The sequence below is a fragment of the Neodiprion pinetum genome, chromosome 2, assembly GCF_021155775.2.
Source record: "Neodiprion pinetum isolate iyNeoPine1 chromosome 2, iyNeoPine1.2, whole genome shotgun sequence".
In the NCBI taxonomy this organism is placed as follows: Eukaryota; Metazoa; Arthropoda; class Insecta; order Hymenoptera; family Diprionidae; genus Neodiprion; species Neodiprion pinetum.
The window spans coordinates 31,084,720-31,105,087 of NC_060233.1; the positions used below are offsets into that span (position 1 = coordinate 31,084,720).

At 40.5% G+C, this 20,368-nt stretch overlaps 2 protein-coding genes across 4 annotated transcripts; one reads left to right on the forward strand and one right to left on the reverse strand.

Annotated features, from left to right (window-relative positions):
* Positions 1–371: 371 nt before the first annotated feature.
* Positions 372–15,242, forward strand: LOC124212798 (phospholipid-transporting ATPase IF). 3 transcript variants are annotated; one of them, XM_046613261.2, is made up of 19 exons: positions 372–881; positions 8,994–9,098; positions 9,191–9,445; positions 9,507–9,659; positions 9,746–10,041; positions 10,116–10,330; positions 10,407–10,693; positions 10,780–10,959; positions 11,324–11,471; positions 11,546–11,688; positions 11,873–12,112; positions 12,278–12,420; positions 12,589–12,748; positions 13,424–13,732; positions 13,820–14,006; positions 14,084–14,229; positions 14,357–14,460; positions 14,617–14,836; positions 14,918–15,242. In XM_046613261.2, exons 1-19 carry the CDS (start codon positions 879–881, stop codon positions 14,993–14,995), a joined length of 3,372 nt encoding a protein of 1,123 aa, XP_046469217.1. In that variant the 5' UTR covers positions 372–878; the 3' UTR covers positions 14,996–15,242. The 3 variants fall into 3 exon arrangements, with proteins under 3 accessions (XP_046469217.1, XP_046469216.1, XP_046469215.1); XM_046613260.2 differs by lacking the exon at positions 372–881 and adding an exon at positions 2,916–2,983 and having other exon boundaries at positions 14,913–15,242; XM_046613259.2 differs by lacking the exon at positions 372–881 and adding an exon at positions 2,916–2,983.
* LOC124212803 (2-oxoglutarate dehydrogenase, mitochondrial) lies at positions 3,151–8,078 on the reverse strand. The gene is made up of 15 exons (XM_069133750.1): positions 7,877–8,078; positions 7,671–7,780; positions 7,081–7,362; positions 6,543–6,753; positions 6,276–6,453; positions 6,097–6,212; positions 5,871–6,007; positions 5,650–5,795; positions 5,392–5,581; positions 5,055–5,276; positions 4,675–4,951; positions 4,461–4,546; positions 4,065–4,385; positions 3,690–3,974; positions 3,151–3,601 (listed from the first exon to the last, which is right to left on the reverse strand). The coding sequence occupies exons 1-15, from the start codon at positions 8,076–8,078 to the stop codon at positions 3,398–3,400; spliced, it is 2,967 nt and encodes a 988-aa protein (XP_068989851.1). The 3' UTR covers positions 3,151–3,397.
* Positions 15,243–20,368: the final 5,126 nt, after the last annotated feature.

Here is a 20,368-nt window from a genome sequence, read left to right on the forward strand (position 1 = left end):
TCAAATTCTCCGGACCATTTCCTTAAATTCATATTCGATGAATTTCAATTAGTAAGTTAAATCACTCGTTTGAAACGAGGCAATTTATGGTAACACTTGCGGTTACTTCGGAACTAGATAACCAGACGAAAGTACACTGGATGTACGCCATGAAATTTCCTCAGTCGAAGTCTGGCAGGATCTGGTTTGGCGCACACGTAGATTCTACAAATATTATAAGAACATGAAAATTAGTCCTCGTGATAGTGTTACATCGGGAATTGTGTTGTGACCTGGCTGCGCGGCATAGCTACGGATGCAGTTGGCGAAAAAACTTAAACTCACCGGCCAATAGCTAGCGACAAATTCAAATCTTATCAGGGCGGGTATACCGTGACGTTAGATAGCCAAAGATTAGGAAACTTAGTTACGGTCGTGAGTGAGAATTCTGTCTCTCGCGTTAGTTGATAATAGCAATCGATTCACTGTCAACCAGATTCAAAAAGTTTTTCATTACCCAACGCAGTTGATTCCTGGTGTTGTGTCTCGGTCAATGGACTCAATATAGGAATTAATTAAAAGTCACGCATTGCATGATAATAATAAGTTACGATCGTAATCGATTATCAATAGTCAAATAAGCAAAGTTGACCCAAGTGAAGCGTATTATAAATTATGTTTGCGACGTGTGATAAATCAGAGATGCAGTTTCACTGTAAACTAAGTTCGTAGGACACGCGTAGTTGAAGAAGAAAACGGGACTAGTAACAACGAGTTTATTTTCATCATTTATTTATTTATTTATTATTAATTTAACTCCGAATGAAATGTGCCGGAAATAATTCCCTTATAAAAATTAAAAAACGAGGTTGGTGCCTTAGAAACACTCATCTGTTCAAATGGTAAGTGCATTGTGATATACACCATTTTTATCAGTAATGATTGCAATTTCTAAATTTTTGAAATTCCGCAGATTTGGAATAGTTATGTACAGGTATTACAATACTCATCCGCCTATTCATATTATTTATTTTTCGTTACCCATTTCTTTGCTTCTTTAGAGCTTATTTGATTTTCTACGTTTGATTCGATACATTTTACATTATTTAATCATCTACGGCTATCTAAATTGCAAATCTCTTCCACGAAATCTTTCACGACTTATCAATCTCCGTGAACGATTTTTGAATCATAATAAAAATGACTCGTTCTACACCCTGATAGTAATCAAGAATATGAGTCAATGCCATGCATACATGGTGAGGTAAAGGTATGGAAAGCCCTAGAAATATCGGGGTGTTCGATGAAAAAAAATGATCAAGATTAAGTTTTAGTTAATTTTTAACGAGGGAATCAATGGTGACCGTTGCTTTGACCTTGACTCTCAAACTTCCCGCTGTTTTCGATTCTGGCACCAAAAATGGAGGTTCCCATTTGAAAAGTTAAAATCGATCTTAAAATGACTGAAGATGAGATTCAAGGTCAGATCAAAGGTTACCATTGAATACTTTATTAAAAATGACCTAAGATTCAAGCTTGGTAATTTTTTTTCCACCGAATCCCGCGAAACATTTGGGTTTTACATACTTTTTCCTCACCCTGTATATGCACATGTTTTTAATATTACTCTAATGGTGTACGCTCGACATATTTTTGTCCAGACCTCGAAACTTGGTACATAAATAAAAATAAAACACATGATTTTCAGTGACACATTACGCGTAATTTGTAAATGATGCATCATTGTTCTGGCACGTGAAACCTTGACTTAACATCCACGTGTCAATATCTTCACACCTATACTTATATATATCATATCCATGTCCTTATCTGTACACATTAGCTTGCAAAGAAAATATGGCTAAAATTCAACGAGCAATCTAACATCGTCATCACATCGACACCGTGCAAAAAGATACCAGGAAACTAAATACTCACGGTCAAGTAGTTATTTGAAGACAGATAACTGTTACCAAAGTAATTCTGGTCGATGAAAATGAACAGAACAATTTCTGAATACCTTAAACTTGAGTAATCCCGCAGTAACGGAAACGATTCAAATTTTTATAAAACCGAAACCTGCTATGCCTAACTATTGTTTTGAAACTTTTGATACGGGCAAGAAAATTCATTTTTCATAGTCAATTCACGTGATGTTTAGTTCCATTTTGCTTAAGATATGTTTGACTGATTTTTAATTAATCAGATAAAAATGACAACATTCTTAACAAATGTTGATATAAAACCGGCGCAGTGTATAGACTTACAATAAAAAGTATAATTCCACCGTAAAGATTTCATATCAGCTGCGATATACAGGCGTAGGCCGACGATGATTGAACGATCGAATACTTGAAGCGTAATTCTAACAATCCTAAAAAATCTGCTAATTCGAACATTTTAAATTTTTCGACAATAAGATTGAAAATTAAAGTACGTACGTAATTCGTGTGCGAAATCTAGGTTTCTACACATTGTATAATATCAACCAACTTACTGATATGAACATTCTCATTTCCGTTCACGATTCTTAACTATCCTCATGCGATAAAGTGTCAATGTCACTACCACTTATCGTTGCTAATCGCAGTTAGTTATTCAAATTTTATACTTGCATAATTTGGCACATCAATTTTCTGCTGCCTCTCATAAATGCAATTTTTTTTTTGTGTCAAGTTCTACCCTTGATCAGACTTAGTACAAGATACGGCATTGTTCGACAGGCCATGAGATATCTGCGATGCGTCAAAGCGTCGTGGCAAGGTGTGAAAATTCGTTTAGCAGGGTATTCTCCGGCCTGCTATCGTTAGCACGTTATTTGTTCTCAAAGACAACCTATTTGCTTACATATTGCAACCATTTTCAATTCCGAGTGTGGTCATTGAAGCTGATACTCAGTTCCTTATTTGCTCGTTAATCTACGTTGAGATGCCGAGGCTCAATGTGGGATAGCAGTGACAGTGACGTTGTTTGGTTCATAAATACCGAGTACATTAGTTTATTGGTGAGTTTCGATTCTGTGCTTGACAATCATTCCATGGTAGCGATTCATAAATTAATTCACATCATACCCAAACCGAATTAGTCATTTCAGAGAGTCGATTACGATCTGTACGTAGCCACGACCAAATCACACATCGTATTACTAAAAAGCCATCTACACGAACATAATTATTAAAAAAAAGTGTATAATCACTGTGATTAAATTATAACTACACGGTTAATACCGTACAATATACTGATGATTTAGCAAATTACGGTATCTCGCCTGGTTTTGACGTCTGACTTGTTTGCCGATTGCATGTCTCTGCCTAGATTCTAAAAATCAGAATTAAATGATTGTTCGTTTTCATGAATCCGTGAGTAAAAATTTTTTATTCAAATTTAAAGAGTGGAAAGTTACTTGAACGTTGCAATTTCATTCGAGGCCCATCGCTGTTTCCATCATTTGGTTAAATTCCTTTTGGTAAATTAATTTGCTACCGGTAGCTGGAGACGCCGAAGTGGCTCTGCCGCCGTAGGCTATATCATCAATGTGTTTATGCAAAGAGAGGGCAATCCGTTCTCGCACAAAGTGAAAACCACCCTGATTCTTGTGCTCTTCTTGGACCCACATTAATAACTGTATATCAAAATATGAATGAAGGCACGTTGGATCGGCACGAAATTAATGTTGTAAACGAGGCGCTGGTCACTTGACGCTCATTCACCTTAACATTTGGATACTTGCGAACCTCCTCCGCCACTAAGTTGTAGGGAAACGGACAAAGCTGCTCTACGCGTATGACAGCTATCGTATCATCCAGCTTCCTCTCAGCCCTCTGCACAACCAAGTCATAGTATACCTTTCCCGAACAGAGGATTACTTTTTTAACAGACTTTGAGTCCGCCGTGATGTCACCGATCACGGGTTGAAACGAAGTGCCGGTTGATATTTCGTCAAAGCTTGACCGGGCCTCTGGGTGTCGAAGCAATGATTTCGGAGTCATTACCACCTGAAGAAAGCATAACACGATTATAACAATTCCACTTTATAAGTCGTGCAGACAATAGCAGAGTTTCAGCTTCTCTTAGGCGGTACTGACTAGCGGCTTCCGGAATGGCATGAGTATCTGCCGCCGTAGGAGGTGAAACATGTTGGCAGGAGTTGTCGGGTTACAGACTATCCAATTTATGTTGAACAGCTGTCGGTTCATTATTTCCTCGGGCGTTTCTGTCGCGCTAGAACCCAGTTCCTCGCCAGGTAGATAGGTGCAGTCGTCGTCGGATAACTGGAGGAAGCGTTCCAATCTCGCGGATGAATGCTCTGGTCCTTGGCCTTCCATTCCATGTGGGAGTAGCAAAACTAGTCCGACTTGTCGGCCCCACTTTGCCTGTCCGGAGCATAACAGCGAGTCCAGTATCACCTGGACGTCAAAAATAGAAAGCAAGATAGTGTCGTAGGGTTTGTCTTGATGTTGAGATTCGGAGTTCTGTATCACCTGACAGGTATTGGCAAAGTCTCCAAACTGAGCTTCCCATATCGTTAAGGAATTATGATCGTAGGCTGAATAACCGAGCTCGAATCCTGCGCATTGAACCGATTTAAAGACCAACGTTAGATTTTTGGACTAGGTCTTGAACAAACATGACAGACCAAAGTTTGCAGACCCAGGACTGACTGCAGATTAGTCATCATTCTTGCGCGACACTTACCGCAGACACCGTATTCCGAGAGAGAAGAATTTGACACAGTATAAAGACTTTGCCCCGGGAATATGTTGTGAATTATATTCTTCCATGTCATGTCCTTGCTCTGATCGTGAATTATGTGCTGTCTGTGAGAGAAGGTGCCACGCTCGACATCCTCTCCGGATAGACGGACGTGATGACCTTCCTTCAGTAAACTTGCAAACGCCAGGCACTCGCACAGAGCCCAGTCAATTTGACGAGCCTTTGTCATAGCAAGCCGGCCAGCCATTACTCTTATCACCTATCACGATAAAATGTATATTGTGCTTTTATCTTATGGTGCAATTAGCCGCCGTCCGATTTTTTATTTCCTACTCCCTAACGGTATGGGTCAAAGTATGTACCTGCTTGTGAACCTCGATGTCCTTTGGCGGTGTCGATACTGCCATACAGATGGTTTTTATGTCTTCAGAATCTATTCCAGTGGGCGGAATTTTTGCTTTTGGAGTTTGTTTCTCGAAAAAATCAGACCACGGAGTATCGTGCCAGTCACTGATATGCATTGTCGTGATTTCCTGCGCCTTTTTAAACTCCGTTTCGCAAGTCTGTAGAAACTTTTCTTTTTCCTGAAACATACTCGGGGGTAATGTCAATGTTCGACTTTGCTCAGACTATTTTGAGGGTAAATTCGTTGTGTACACAGTGCACATCGTGGCTTATTCAGATAACAAGCTTCATTACCGCCTTCATCTCATCCTCCGTAAAAACGCCCTCGCTGAGTAGCTTTTTACTGTAGATTTCAAGAACGTTAGGAAGCTCTTTAATTCGTTTGTACATAAGTGGCTGGGTCAGCATCGGCTCGTCCATCTCGTTGTGGCCATTCCGACGATAACCAACAATGTCCACTACTACATCATTGTGAAATTTCGCCCTGGTCAAATCAAATAATAAAACATAACGCCACCTTGGAAAATATTAAGCAAAGTTAGAAGGATTTACCTATATTCACTTGCCACTTTGCTACAATATACGACTGCATCCGGGTCATCAGCATGGACGTGAAATATGGGAGCGTTAACCACACGAGCGACGTCTGTACAGTGTGGACTGGATCGTGAGTACCTTGGGTCAGTTGTGAATCCGATCTGTTAATGAAATGAGCAGAATTGAGAGGATTCACCGGTCGCTGATACGCGTACATAGACTTCCTCATAGCTCACCTGATTGTTAATGACGAAATGCAAAACACCGCCAGTCGAGTAGTCGGAAAGGCTTGTAAAGTGGGCAGTTTCGAAGCAGATACCTTGTCCGGCGTAGGCCGCATCTCCGTGCACCAATATCGCGAGTGACCGAGCTCCTTTTTACGTAGTATGAATATATTAGCAGAGAGTATATTTTCCCCCGAAATCCAGCACATGCGGATGACACGGATTTTAATCGATTAACCTTTTTGATCATTTTTGGCTACTTGCTCGGCTCGAATGCGTCCTACAACCACTGGATTCACCGCTTCCAAATGAGACGGATTCGGCATTATGGCAACGCTTATCGTTTTCTCTGTTCTAAATAATACGGTTATTTTATAAAAATTCATAGTTTATGAATTGTCGAGATTGTCAAAGTACCTGTCCAATAGTCTCTGACTGTAAGTACCAAGGTGATATTTGACGTCACCAGAGCCCGAGCCCTCCAATTCGATTGGATTGAATTGAGTGAAGAGTTGTCTCATCGGCTTCAAACAAATGTTCACCAAGGTATTCAAACGCCCTCGGTGAGCTAGGCCTATCCCAACTGTCTCAACTCCTGATAATATACAATTCGGGTAGTGCAGTTAAATTCACTTTACTTATAAGTCATTTATTTTATCGTTGTATGGATCATTTTTATTTTACCATTTTCAGAAGACGTTTCGAGACATTCAGCCATTGCTGGAATGAACGACTCGCATCCTTCCAATCCAAACCGTTTCTCACTGCCAAATTTTTTTGCCAGAAATGACTCAAAAGAGACAGCTCGCATCACTTGCTTCCAGGTCCACTTCCTGTGCTCCGTACTAATATTCATTATACCTGGCATCTCAAACTTGTGTCTCAGCCAATCTAACTGATTTTAATCAAGCGTGAATTACTTCACTGATTTTTCATATCACCGGAAGCTCGATACGCTATCAAGTCATAAGCTTCAGGCCAGTTTCGGTACATTAACTTCCAAATATCCAATAATAATCACAAATAATTTCTGCTAATGCTCTATATGATTACTCCCAACAATGACAAAATAAATTCTGACGTGCTTTCAGTGAAGATTCAACTAACACGAGTTTCTGACATGGCGACAATTGTTGTTGCAGCTGATCTTCTTGTTTTCTCATGTTACATATTCGGAATAAAGAAATTACTAACTAAGTAAGTGACAGACGAAGCAACGAACCACTGCAAAGTCTGGTATGTAGGCATATTCAAGGCCGATATGACCACAGTAAATGTTATTCAGCCGCATGATGATATCTTTTAACGGCAAGGTTGGTTTTTCTCCTGCGATGTGCGTGCTCGAACCCAGGAAAAACTCCTTGTTCATTTCCACTTCTGTTATGCCTTTGAAGTGTGCCCGCACAACGACCTCTGGTGCTGGATTGGACGTTCCTTTCAAATGCTTAGACTCAGGATTTTGTATTCCCAATGGGTCAATGTCAGCTATCAGATGTCCTCGTGACTGTAGGTGGAGGATATCACTGATAAAACATTTCCTTGTGCGGAGACGATAATGTATGTGGCTAAATGGCATTGGGATACAGGGTATTAATAATGACAAAAAACAATTATTCAGATATAAAGTTACAGAAAAAAGGTAGTTCAGTAAAGACACAAAAGGCAAAAATAAAAACTTGTGTATATTAAAACGAAAAGTGTCGGACAGAAAATATAAATGGCAAAGAACATGTCTAGACTATCCCAGAGAGTTTGCAGTCTCGCGGACTAGCAAGTGGCAAACGAGCGTTACATCATTATGATCATTCATACCTGATAAGCTCTCACGGCTGCACTAATATCGAGGGTTCCAGCCACGTAGTCCTTTCCTTGTAGTTCAGCATCGCTTTTTTTCCGAATACTATACTCTGGCGATATTTTTCCTGATTCATACGATATTCAATCAAATTTTTTGTACCAAAAGTGTGCATGGTTGTGCAGGATTTCCTACAATACCTTGAGGCCATAAACTTACTCACGTTCAGTAGGCTGGATTTGAAGATTAGCAGGGGTCACTGAGGCACGAGACGAGACTCGCAGCATTGGGGGACGAGAGTATCGCTGATCTGGTGGGGCACCAGATGCGGCCTGTCTAAAGTAGGAAGCCCACGAAGCGTGAACAGACTTTTCATCCTTGAGCCAAGCTTGGTACATGTCGTCAATGTACTGACTGCTGTTCATGTTCATGAAAGAATCGTCAAGGAATTTCTTTTTGAATCGGTTTATACAATTGAACAGAGGTTTGGCGGATCTGCGGTTAACCGATGTGAAAAGCTTTTCGCCCTTGTGATACATCCCGTCATTGAATAATCGGTCTTTGGAGTTACAACAATCGTATACCACTGTCAACATTGAGATTGAACAGTATTACCGATCTTATAAATTTTTCCCGCATTGTGCAAAATACTTTTGTGCACTCGCTTTAAGCAAAAAGGTCAATTTGATCTATCGTTGGACAGAATTTCTCTTGTGTGTCGCGTCGCCGATTGACCATGACTACTGCTTCAAGCTCGTCAAAACAAAGGAATCGTATTATACGAATACCTACAATCATTTGTCGAATGCACCGATGGAACAGGATCAGAACCAGATTCTCGTCTACGCATAGTCCGTTATCCGTTGTAATTAATAACCTGAAATGTTAGTATTTCGTTAGAATAAGTTATTATAAAGAGATCGATTGTAAGCCCAGTAAATGGAGCAAACGGCGAACTCTCAGCTGGGTTCGGAAAATATTGAATCGATCGATTATTATCGCAATCAGCTGAATCATCCCCAGCGGAGCCGAAGAAGATGTATATTTTTTCGAAGACGTAGGAGAACCTATCAGTATCTTTTTGGACAATGTATTACCATATTTCGACTCCCGGTGTTACGTGAAGCAAGTTTGCAACGACGCAGCAATTCAGACCGTATTAGCAGATGACTTTACACGTTATTTGGTTATTAGTATTATTGATAGCTACAGTCAGCAAAAATAAACTACTTTGAGTAACGTATTCACATTTGCTTATACGTAATTTTCAGACGAACTCATCCAACCACGCTTTGCTCTTGAATTCACGAAAGTAATTCAGAATCTTTCGTACCTTTCAGGGGAGCGGATCATCAACTCCCGCAGAGCATAGGACAATCTTTATCAAACCTGATAACGATCCAAAGGAGACAGAATATCCCGTTAATCGAATCGCTACAAACAAAGTAAGTGACTTGTATTTCTGATGTCAAACGATTGAGGGTAAAAACTATATCATCAAGACTCCACGTCACGCTAATAATTTCTAATGTTTCAGTACACACTATGGAATTTCTTGCCAAAGAATTTGTTCGAGCAGTTCCGGCGAGTGGCGAATTTCTATTTCCTCATCACAGCCTTGATAGCAATCTCTATCGAGTCACCAGTATCACCACTAACCAGCTCTCTACCCTTAATGTTTGTAATTTTAGTAACAGCCTGCAAACAGGGCTACGAAGATTGGCTTCGATATCGGTCTGATCAACGGGTCAACCGTGCCCTCGTTACGGTTATTCGTAACTCGTATGTTCAGGTAAGAATCACGGTAGATCACACACAATTTCATTGTGATAATCTGTTGGGTTCTGCTGCAGGATATTTATTGTGAAAACGTCGTAGTTGGGGATCTAGTGAGGGTGAATTGCGACGAAGATGTACCCTGTGATTTGGTACTTCTATTCAGTAGCGATCCGACTGGTTGCTGCTACGTCACTACGTCAAATCTCGACGGTGAGACAAATCTTAAGGTAAGCACTGCACAGATGCGAAATTTAATTTCGCGGTTCGAAAATCATCGTCACATTCTTACTCTACTTTCAATGTACACTTTCAGACCTTGCAAGTTCCCAGAGTTCTTTCCACCCCGTCGATATCCGATATCGTATCGCTGGAGGCAACGATTACTTGTCAGCATCCATTGGCTGACCTCTACAACTTTCATGGTAAGATGGAGATAAATTATGGCGATGAAAGAAACACTGGCTTCCTTACCGTGGATAATCTGCTGTTACGAGGAGCGAGAGTAAAGGACACGGCTTACGTTATCGGCTGCGCGATTTACACCGGACAAGATACGAAACTTTCTTTAAATTCGAAAATTACAACAAACAAGTTTTCGACGGCGGAGAAGTGAGTGAATGGAGTATACTTTGATTTCGTGATTTTCTCAAGTTCTCATTCGTTTTATTTCGTTGTCTTTACAGATCCATCAACAAATATCTCATTATATTTATCGTTTTACTGGTGGTCCTAATTTTCTCTTCAGCACTAACGAAAGCTCTCCTTGAGTTGAATCCAACCTGGGATGAATACTTGGGAACATCGGACCCCATTACTACGTACACCTTCATAGTTGATGCCCTGGCCTTTGCGATTCTTTACAATTACATTGTGCCAATATCCCTGTATGTGACCGCTGGTGAGTGTTGAACCCTGAAGACATCCGTAACCGCGGAAGTTTGAGTTAGTGTTACGAGTTATTTCTAACATTTTAGAGATGCAAAAATTTCTTGGTTCGTTTTACTTTGCCTGGGACATTAAAATGTACGACGAGGAATCGGACCAACCGGCTTTGGCTAATACGTCCGATTTAAACGAGGAGCTCGGCCAGGTTGAGTATTTGTTCACTGACAAGACCGGTACACTCACTGAAAATCTGATGGTATTCAGGCGGTGTTCGGTAGACGGAAGGACTTACTTGGAACGAGACTGTGACGGCAGTCTTCACTTGCTTCCCGAGAACGGCGATGAAACTCATGCCGAAAAGCTCACCGTGTGGAAGGTAAGACCAACGTTTCACTAAAAGCTCATTACGATGTGATTCCTTTTTTTTGGAAGTAAAAATCTTTCGTTTCTGTTCTATGGCAGCCAGAGATTTGGCACTTCATGATTGGCATTACCCTCTGCAACGTTGTCCACATAGCACCTTCTAGCCAACGTGCCAGTATAGTAGCTCGTCGGTCTGTATTCCGGAAAAGTTTTCGGGAAAAAAAGACTACTGTTGTCAACAGCTCGCTACTCATGGACCCGAATCTACCGGAATATCAAGTGAGCATATAAAACTGAATTTCGTACTGCAAATCTCAGACAATATGCAGTAACAAGTTTTTCATACTTTGATCACATCATACAGAGTTCAATTTCTGAAGGAAGTTTTAAATCCATACACAACTATACTCTTAGGATTTAATTTTTTCTTGGTAAATAATTGCAACTCTCTCTAAGATGCGAGCAAAAATTGAGAAAAAAAAATTGCAGCCTTGCCAGAAATAGAGGATATTTTGAAATGCCACAAAAATATTATCGGGACTAATAATATGTCGGGATTTTTATTAATTACTTGTAAATTGTGCATTCTCCATGCAAACATATATTTATAATTTTTCAAAAAATAAGTTGCAAACATTCGCAGGCAGCATCCGCGGACGAAAAAGCTTTAGTGGAAGCTGGCGCCAGATGTGGAGTGGTATTGCAAAAGAACAATGGTGACGAAATGGAGATACGAATAAACAATGACGTACTAAAATTTAGGAAACTGGACACGTTTGAATTTACTTCAGGTCCGTATGCTGCAATAAGCTGATTTGCTCGAATGGTGATTGATAAATTCTATACTCTGTATATTCTTCTCTAGAAAGGAAGAGAATGTCCGTTGTAGTCCGAGACGGTGCTGGAGACATATGGCTGTACTGCAAGGGTGCTGACGCATCAGTTTACCCGTTAATCGTAAAAGGCAAAGTGGCGGAATCCAACAAACACGTCGAGGATTTTTCCGGGGTATTAAAATTAAAGACATGACCAAAATAATGCAAAACCCGAAATCAAATTCTAAATACCTTGTTTAGCGTTTTTTCAAAGTAAAAGAAAAATGAAAAAGAAAGATAATGTAAATACTTTCCAGTTGTAACTCTTTTCTTCGTTGTCGTTTAGTTCTTTGATTGTCTTACTTTTTCAATTCTAGCGAGGCTTGCGCACGCTTGTAGTCGGGTTCAAGAAAATTTCCAAATCTGATTACGATCGCTTAATGACCAGTGTGGAACGGGCTAGACAAATTATTGGCCCGGAACGCGCTGCCCACGTAGAACGGTGTTACAGGTCGGTGGAAAAAGGCTTGACGCTTCTTGGTGTTACCGCCGTCGAAGACAGATTACAGGAGGGTGTCCAGGAAACGCTGGAAGCCTTACGAGCAGCTGGGATTAAAGTAGGTTTTTGAATAACTTTCCGAGTAAAAATCGCAATGCAACAATCTAAATCTAAGATTATTAAGAAAAAGTTAATATTTCGAATAAATTTTTAAAGTATCCGTTTTTGTTTTCTTGTGATCTTTTAGAATTTCTCCTATTCTCATTTTTATTTCTGTCCTCAGATCTGGGTTTTAACAGGGGATAAGGGCGAGACTGCAGAGAATATTGCTTACCTCTGCGGTCATTTCAAAAAAGGAACTGAGATATTGAGGCTAATGGGTGAGGCCACAGCAGAAAACTGTTGCGTAGCACTCACCAGTTTCGAGTAAGTCAGCTGTACGCTGTAAATTTTCTTTCTTTTTATTCCTCACTGTTTGCACTGGTCACATCGGTCCAATTCCTTATTCAGTTTGAGACTGTTCTATGAGTTGAACAGCAACATGCCTCTTGTACACAATAAATCTCTCCGCTAAAATTAACCCTTCGTTTTCAGACGAAAACTCGAATTGGAGCCTTACAAGCAGTTCGGGTTGATAATGGACGGTGCAAGCATGACAACAGCATACAGGGACTGTCCGGACTTATTACGAAGCGTCACGATGGCTTGCGAATCCGTTGTGTGCTGCAGGATGTCTCCTCTCCAAAAATGTGAGGTATGTAGGCGATGTTTTCGAACGGGGTTATGCTATAATTAATCAAATCTACACTTAAAAATCGTAACGCATAAGACCGTGAGATTAGGTTTTCTATATTTACTTAAGTAAGCTACAAATCACACAAAATTGGTGTAGCCGCGTGGGCTGGCCTTGTCGGGGTAGCTAAGCTACCCCGGGGTGGTTTTCGTGTCGGGGAACCAGCGCGGCTTGCAGCCCCCGGTTAAAATAGTACAGGTACTGACCGATGATTTCGGGTGAGATGGTACCTGTACACGTCATCCTGAGGCCTACTCCGGTTCTGTTCGCGATGAGACCCGTGTTGAACGGATAACCGTTAGAAAGTTACCCAAGTTGAGACAAGCGTTGAATAATTAGTGATTGATTGAATGTAAAGCTTGTCCAATAAACCCTGAAGTACAGTTTGATATCTGGTGGCCATATTATTAATCGTTAAATCGACCCCGAACCCACTATTATTATTTTGAGTCTATCGAGAAGGGTGACTGTGAGACCTATAGCTAGTACAAAAGGAAATTCGGGTACTTGTAGTACCCGGCTGTGAAGTCTGTCACTAACAAGAATTATCAGTCGCGGTAAAATCCAGGAGGAGCGAAATTATTTGATCAGATGCGCAGAGTTGCCAATTAAAATCGTTAATCCTTTTTCTTGCAGATGGTGCAATTGATCAAGCAGTCAGGCAATCGGCCGGTTACCGCAGCTATCGGTGACGGAGGTAACGATGTGTCAATGATCCAACAAGCTCATGTCGGTATTGGCATTATGGGAAAGGAGGGACGTCAGGCGACCATGAGCGCCGATTTTGCTTTCGCGAAATTTATGTTCCTCCGACGGGCTCTCTTGGTACACGGACACTGGTACTACATACGTATAAGCATTTTAACACAGTACTTTTTCTACAAGAATTTAACCCTGGTCGTGCCGCAAATATTCTTCGGCATACACAGTGGATTTTCTACTCAGGTTTGTCAATGCAACTGCCTATTTTCCGACAATTTCGAAGATGATTTATGTGTTGTATTTTTTATACGTTTAATTTTTTTCCACCAGGTGTTATTTGACAGTGTTTATCTGATGTGTTACAATGTGATATTTACTTCGATTCCCGTACTGCTTTACGGTTTATTGGAGCAGGACCATGTAGCAGATGATCTGTTAAAGTTTCCTCAATTGTATAAACTGTACAAAAGAAATTATTTGCTATCAAAAAAACAGTTTTGTTTGTGGATGGCCAGTGGTAAGGATGCATACTACTGAAAATATGTGCTTCCAAACATGTGCAATGTCTTAAGTACGGATGTATTTTTTTTAAAGGTATATGGCATGCATCAGTATCGTATTTCGTGCCTTTCGGTTACTGGTACATCAATCCGACTATTTTATACGACAATACCCCAGGTGGTCACTGGGCCTACAGTACCTTGATTTACTACGTCGTTATTATGGTGTCTAATATTAAGGTGAAAACTGGGAGCAAAAAAATCCTAGACACTCATATTTGTTTATAATGCTCGGAAACTTTGTACGAGCACATTACTTAGTTCAGCTATTTTGAGCCCCGATATTCATGTGTAAATATTCTTTCAGCTTCTGTTACACAGCACGTATTGGACAGTTCCTTTTGTAGTCAGCATAATATTATCTTGTTTGTCATTCATTCTACTCTCGCTAATCTATTCATCGCTGGGAATGTAAGTATGAGAATTTCACACAGCTGTTGAAATTTTTTAAACATAATAACGCGGTTGTCGAAATGCATTCGAATCCTATGCACGCATTCTAGAAGCTTTTATTAGAGGGATGCCTGGAATGGAAACATTGACTTTACCTTGATCTTTTTATTTCAGAGTCTACGACGGAGACATAGTCTATGTGATGAATAAGTTGTGCCTATCCATAACGTTCTGGTTATTGACAACTGTTACAGTGATAATCGGTTTGTTACCGGATTATGCGATTGTGTTGTACAACAGTTATCGACCAATGCGAGTTCAAAGGAAGAATCTGCACAAGAGTCAGAAATTGGAAATCGACGATTTGTCCAACGGCAATGGAAATGTTGGAATCGTAAGTTCAAATTACTGGTTTACAGCGTGGCAGAATAAAAAAGCAGCAATGGATTGAGTTTCCCTACGTGTTTCAGGGAAGGCGACTACTGAATTTTTCCACGCAGAAGTACAAACTCTCATTCACCAAAATGAAATAAACAATTCGAACACCTCGTAACGAAAGGTGATTCTCAACAGCTTGATTATGCTCTGCCTCACGTGAAAAAATACACCAAAACCAAGTTGCCCAACTTATATCTTGTACACTAATTTTTATAAAAATGAGGACAAATGCATAAATCATAACGTACAAATATGAATTTTTTTATCAATCTGAGGTCGAAATGTTTCATTTTTCTCGACATTGTAACGAAATAGAGTGATTAAAAGAGTGTAACTCGGTGAAAATATTATTCTATAAGTTAAAGAGGACATGCTCAAATTCATTTTATTTATAGGCTGTTGTAAAAAAATTTTTGTTTCATATTGAATTACCAAGAAGATTACCAGAAGATTATGAGAGGATTACAGAAATTTTATTACCTCATTGATAGCTACTGAGTTTGGGCTCGCACGAAAAATGAATTGAAATAATTTATTGTGAACATGACAAGTCTAAAAAATATTAAATACAATATAATTACAATTGCCTGCAAGTGTTGTAAGAATGTTATACTCACCGTGCAGAAATCCTCGTCCCCCTTCACCTAGTGTTCCTCCTAGTCGAATCTGTGACCATAAATTTTTGGCTCCAAATGTGAAGAAGAAAGTAAGGCTAACCCCTTCGCATTTTTGGCTAAAATTTTCGCGATTTTGGGAAGTGCTGGAATAAGGTCTTTCTGGCACTATTCCGACGTAGTTTTGCGAGACAAATCGATTCAGCGCAGTCCCGATGCGGTGCGAGCAGCGGATCAAAAGTTACAGCCAAAAAACGAGGACCTGTCTTTTCGGTATTTTTCAGCAGATGTTTTTTCGCTCGCCATTTCTTTCCCGTTGGTCCTACGCTTTTTTCACTGCGATTTCTGAGTTCCTGAGGGTCCCATTGGTCAGATAAGGGTCGTTTAAATCGAATCTGAGACCAAAAGTTTTTAGCCCAAAAAAAAAGTAAGGCTAACCCCTTTGTGTTTTTGGCGAAAATTTTCGCGATTTTGAAAAGTGCTGGAATCAATTAATTGTAGCACTGATCGGACGTAATTTTGCGAGAGAAATCGATTGGGTGCAGTCCCGATACGCTGCGATCAACGCACCGAAAGTTACAGCCAAAAAACCAGAACCTGAATTTTCGACATTTTTCAGCGGGTGCTTTTTCGCTCGCCTTTTCTCTCCTGTTGGTCCTACGCTCTTTTCGCTGCGATTTCTGAGTTCCTGAAGGTCCGATTGGTCAGATAAGGGTCATTTGAATCGAATCTGAGACTAAAAGTTTTTTGCCCAAAAAAAAAGTAAGGCTAACCCCTTTGTGTTTTTGGCGAAAATTTTCGCGATTTTGAACAGTGCTGGAATCAATTAATTGTAGCACTGATCGGACGTAATTTTGCGAGAGAAATCGATTGGGCGCAGTCACAATACGCTGCGATCAACGCATCAAAAGTTACGGTTAAAAAACTAGAACTAGAGTTTTCGACATTTTTCAGCAGGTGCTTTTTCGCACGCCATTTCTCTCCTGTTGTTCCTACGCTCTTTTCACTGCGATTTCTGAGTTCCTGACGGTCCCATTGGTCAGATAAGGGTCGTTTAAATCGAATCTGAGACCATAAGTTTTCAGCCCAAAAAAAAAAGTAAGGCTAACCCCTTTGTGTTTTTGGCGAAAATTTTCGCGATTTTGAAAAGTGCTGGAATCAATTAATTGTAGCACTGATCGGACGTAATTTTGCGAGAGAAATCGATTGGGTGCAGTCCCGATACGCTGCGATCAACGCACCGAAAGTTACAGCCAAAAAACCAGAACCTGAATTTTCGACATTTTTCAGCGGGTGCTTTTTCGCTCGCCTTTTCTCTCCTGTTGGTCCTACGCTCTTTTCGCTGCGATTTCTGAGTTCCTGAAGGTCCGATTGGTCAGATAAGGGTCATTTGAATCGAATCTGAGACTAAAAGTTTTTTGCCCAAAAAAAAAGTAAGGCTAACCCCTTTGTGTTTTTGGCGAAAATTTTCGCGATTTTGAACAGTGCTGGAATCAATTAATTGTAGCACTGATCGGACGTAATTTTGCGAGAGAAATCGATTGGGCGCAGTCACAATACGCTGCGATCAACGCATCAAAAGTTACGGTTAAAAAACTAGAACTAGAGTTTTCGACATTTTTCAGCAGGTGCTTTTTCGCACGCCATTTCTCTCCTGTTGTTCCTACGCTCTTTTCACTGCGATTTCTGAGTTCCTGACGGTCCCATTGGTCAGATAAGGGTCGTTTAAATCGAATCTGAGACCATAAGTTTTCAGCCCAAAAAAAAAAGTAAGGCTAACCCCTTTGTGTTTTTGGCGAAAATTTTCGCGATTTTGAGAAGTGCTGGAATCAATTCTTTGGCGCACCATATCGACGTAATTTTGCTAGAGAAATCGATTGGGCGCAGTCACAATACGCTGCGATCAACGCATCAAAAGTTACGGCCAAAAGACTAGATCCTGAATTTTCGACATGTTTCAGCAGGTGCTTTTTCGCACGCCATTTCTTTCCTGTTGGTCCTACGCTCTTTTCGCTGCGATTTCTGAGTTCCTGAAGGTCCGATTGGTCAGATGGGGGTCATTTAAATCGAATCTGAGACCAAAAGTTTTTTGCCCAAAAAAAAAGTAAGGCTAACCCCTTTGTGTTTTTGGCGAAAATTTTCGCGATTTTGAAAAGTGCTGGAATCAATTAATTGTAGCACTGATCGGACGTAATTTTGGGAGAGAAATCGATTGGGCGCAGTCACAATACGCTGCGATTAACGCATCAAAAGTTACGGCCAAAAAACTAGAACCTGAATTTTCGACATTTTTCAGCAGGTGCTTTTTCGCACGCCATTTCTCTCCTGTTGGTCCTACGCTCTTTTCGCTGCGATTTCTGAGTTCCTGAAGGTCCGATTGGTCAGATAAGGGTCATTTAAATCGAATCTGAGACTAAAAGTTTTTAGCCCAAAAAAAAAGTAAGGCTAACCCCTTTGTGTTTTTGGCGAAAATTTTTGCGATTTTGAAAAGTGCCGGAATCAATTAATTGTAGCACTGATCGGACGTAATTTTGCGAGAGAAATCGATTGGGCGCAGTCACAGTACGCTGCGATCAACGCATCAAAAGTTACGGCCAAAAATTTAGAACCTGAATTTTCGACATTTTTCAGCAGGTGCTTTTTCGCACGCCATTTCTCTCCTGTTGGTCCTACGCTCTTTTCGCTGCGATTTCTGAGTTCCTGAAGGTCCGATTGGTCAGATAAGGGTCATTTGAATCGAATCTGAGATCAAAAGTTTTTTGCCCAAAAAAAAAGTAAGGCTAACCCCTTTGTGTTTTTGGCGAAAATTTTCGCGATTTTGAGAAGTGCTGGAATCAATTAATTGTAGCACTGATCGGACGTAGTTTTGCGAGAGAAATCGATTGGGCGCAGTCACAATACGCTGCGATCAACGCATCAAAAGTTACGGTTGAAAAACTAGAACCTGAATTTTCGACATTTTTCAGCAGGTGCTTTTTCGCACGCCATTTCTCTCCTGTTGGTCCTACGCTCTTTTCGCTGCGATTTCTGAGTTCCTGAAGGTCCGATTGGTAAGATAAGGGTCATTTAAATCGAATCTGAGACTCAAAGTTTTTTGCCCAAAAAAAAAGTAAGGCTAACCCCTTTGTGTTTTTGGCGAAAATTTTTGCCATTTTGAAAAGTGCTGGAATCAATTAATTGTAGCACTGATCGGACGTAATTTTGCGAGAGAAATCGATTGGGTGCAATCCCGATACGCTGCGATCAACGCACCGAAAGTTACAGCCAAAAAACCAGAGCCTGAATTTTCGACATTTTTCAGCGGGTGCTTTTTCGCTCGCCATTTCTCTCCTGTTGGTCCTACGCTCTTTTCGCCGCGATTTCTGAGTTCCTGAAGGTCCGATTGGTCAGATAAGGGTCATTTAAATCGAATCTGAGACCAAAAGTTTTTAGCCCAAAAAAAAAGTAAGGCTAACCCCTTTGTGTTTTTGGCGTAAATTTTCGCCATTTTAAAAAGTGCTGGAATCAATTAATTGTAGCACTGATCGGACGTAATTTTGCGAGATAAATCGATTGGGTGCAGTCCCGATACGCTGCGATCAACGCACCGAAAGTTACAGCCAAAAAACCAGAACCTGAATTTTCGACATTTTTCAGCGGGTGCTTTTTCGCTCGCCATTTCTCTCCTGTTGTTCCTACGCTCTTTTCACTGCGATTTCTGAGTTCCTGAGGATCCCATTGGTCAGATAAGGGTCATTCAAATCGAATCTGAGACCAAAAGTTTTCTGCCCAAAAAAAAAGTAAGGCTAACCCCTTTGTGTTTTTGGCGAAAATTTTCGCGATTTTGAACAGTGCTGGAATCGATTAATTGTAGCACTGATCGGACGTATTTTTGCGAGAGAAATCGATTGGGCGCTGTCACAATACGCTGCGATCAACGCATCAAAAGTTACGGTTAAAAAACTAGAACTAGAGTTTTCGACATTTTTCAGCAGGTGCTTTTTCGCACGCCATTTCTCTTTTGTTGTTCTTACGCTCTTTTCACTGCGATTTCTGAGTTCCTGAGGGTCCCATTGGTCAGATAAGGGTCGTTTAAATCGAATCTGAGACCAAAAGTTTTTTGCCCAAAAAAAAAGTAAGGCTAACCCCTTTGAGTTTTTGGCGAAAATTTTCGCGATTTTGAAAAGTGCTGGAATCGATTAATTGTAGCACTGATCGGACGTATTTTTGCGAGAGAAATCGATTGGGCGCAGTCACAATACGCTGCGATTAACGCATCAAAAGTTACGGCCAAAAAACTAGAACCCGAATTTTCGACATTTTTCAGCGGGTGCTTTTTCGCTCGCCATTTCTCTCCTGTTGGTCCTACGCTCTTTTCGCTGCGATTTCTGAGTTCCTGAAGGTCCGATCGGTCAGATAAAGGTCATTTAAATCGAATCTGAGACTAAAAGTTTTTTGCTCAAAAAAAAAGTAAGGCTTACCCCTTTGTGTTTTTGGCGAAAATTTTCGCGATTTTGAACAGTGCTGGAATCAATTAACTGTAGCACTGATCGGACGTAATTTTGCGAGAGAAATCGATTGGGCGCAGTCACAATACGCTGCGATCAACGCATCAAAAGTTACGGTTAAAAAACTAGAACTAGAGTTTTCGACATTTTTCAGCAGGTGCTTTTTCGCACGCCATTTCTCTCCTGTTGTTCCTACGCTCTTTTCACTGCGATTTCTGAGTTCCTGAGGGTCCCATTGGTCAGATAAGGGTCGTTTAAATCGAATCTGAGACCAAAAGTTTTTAGCCCAAAAAAAAAGTAAGGCTAACCCCTTTGTGTTTTTGGCGAAAATTTTCGCGATTTTGAAAAGTGCTGGAATCAATTAATTGTAGCACTGATCGGACGTAA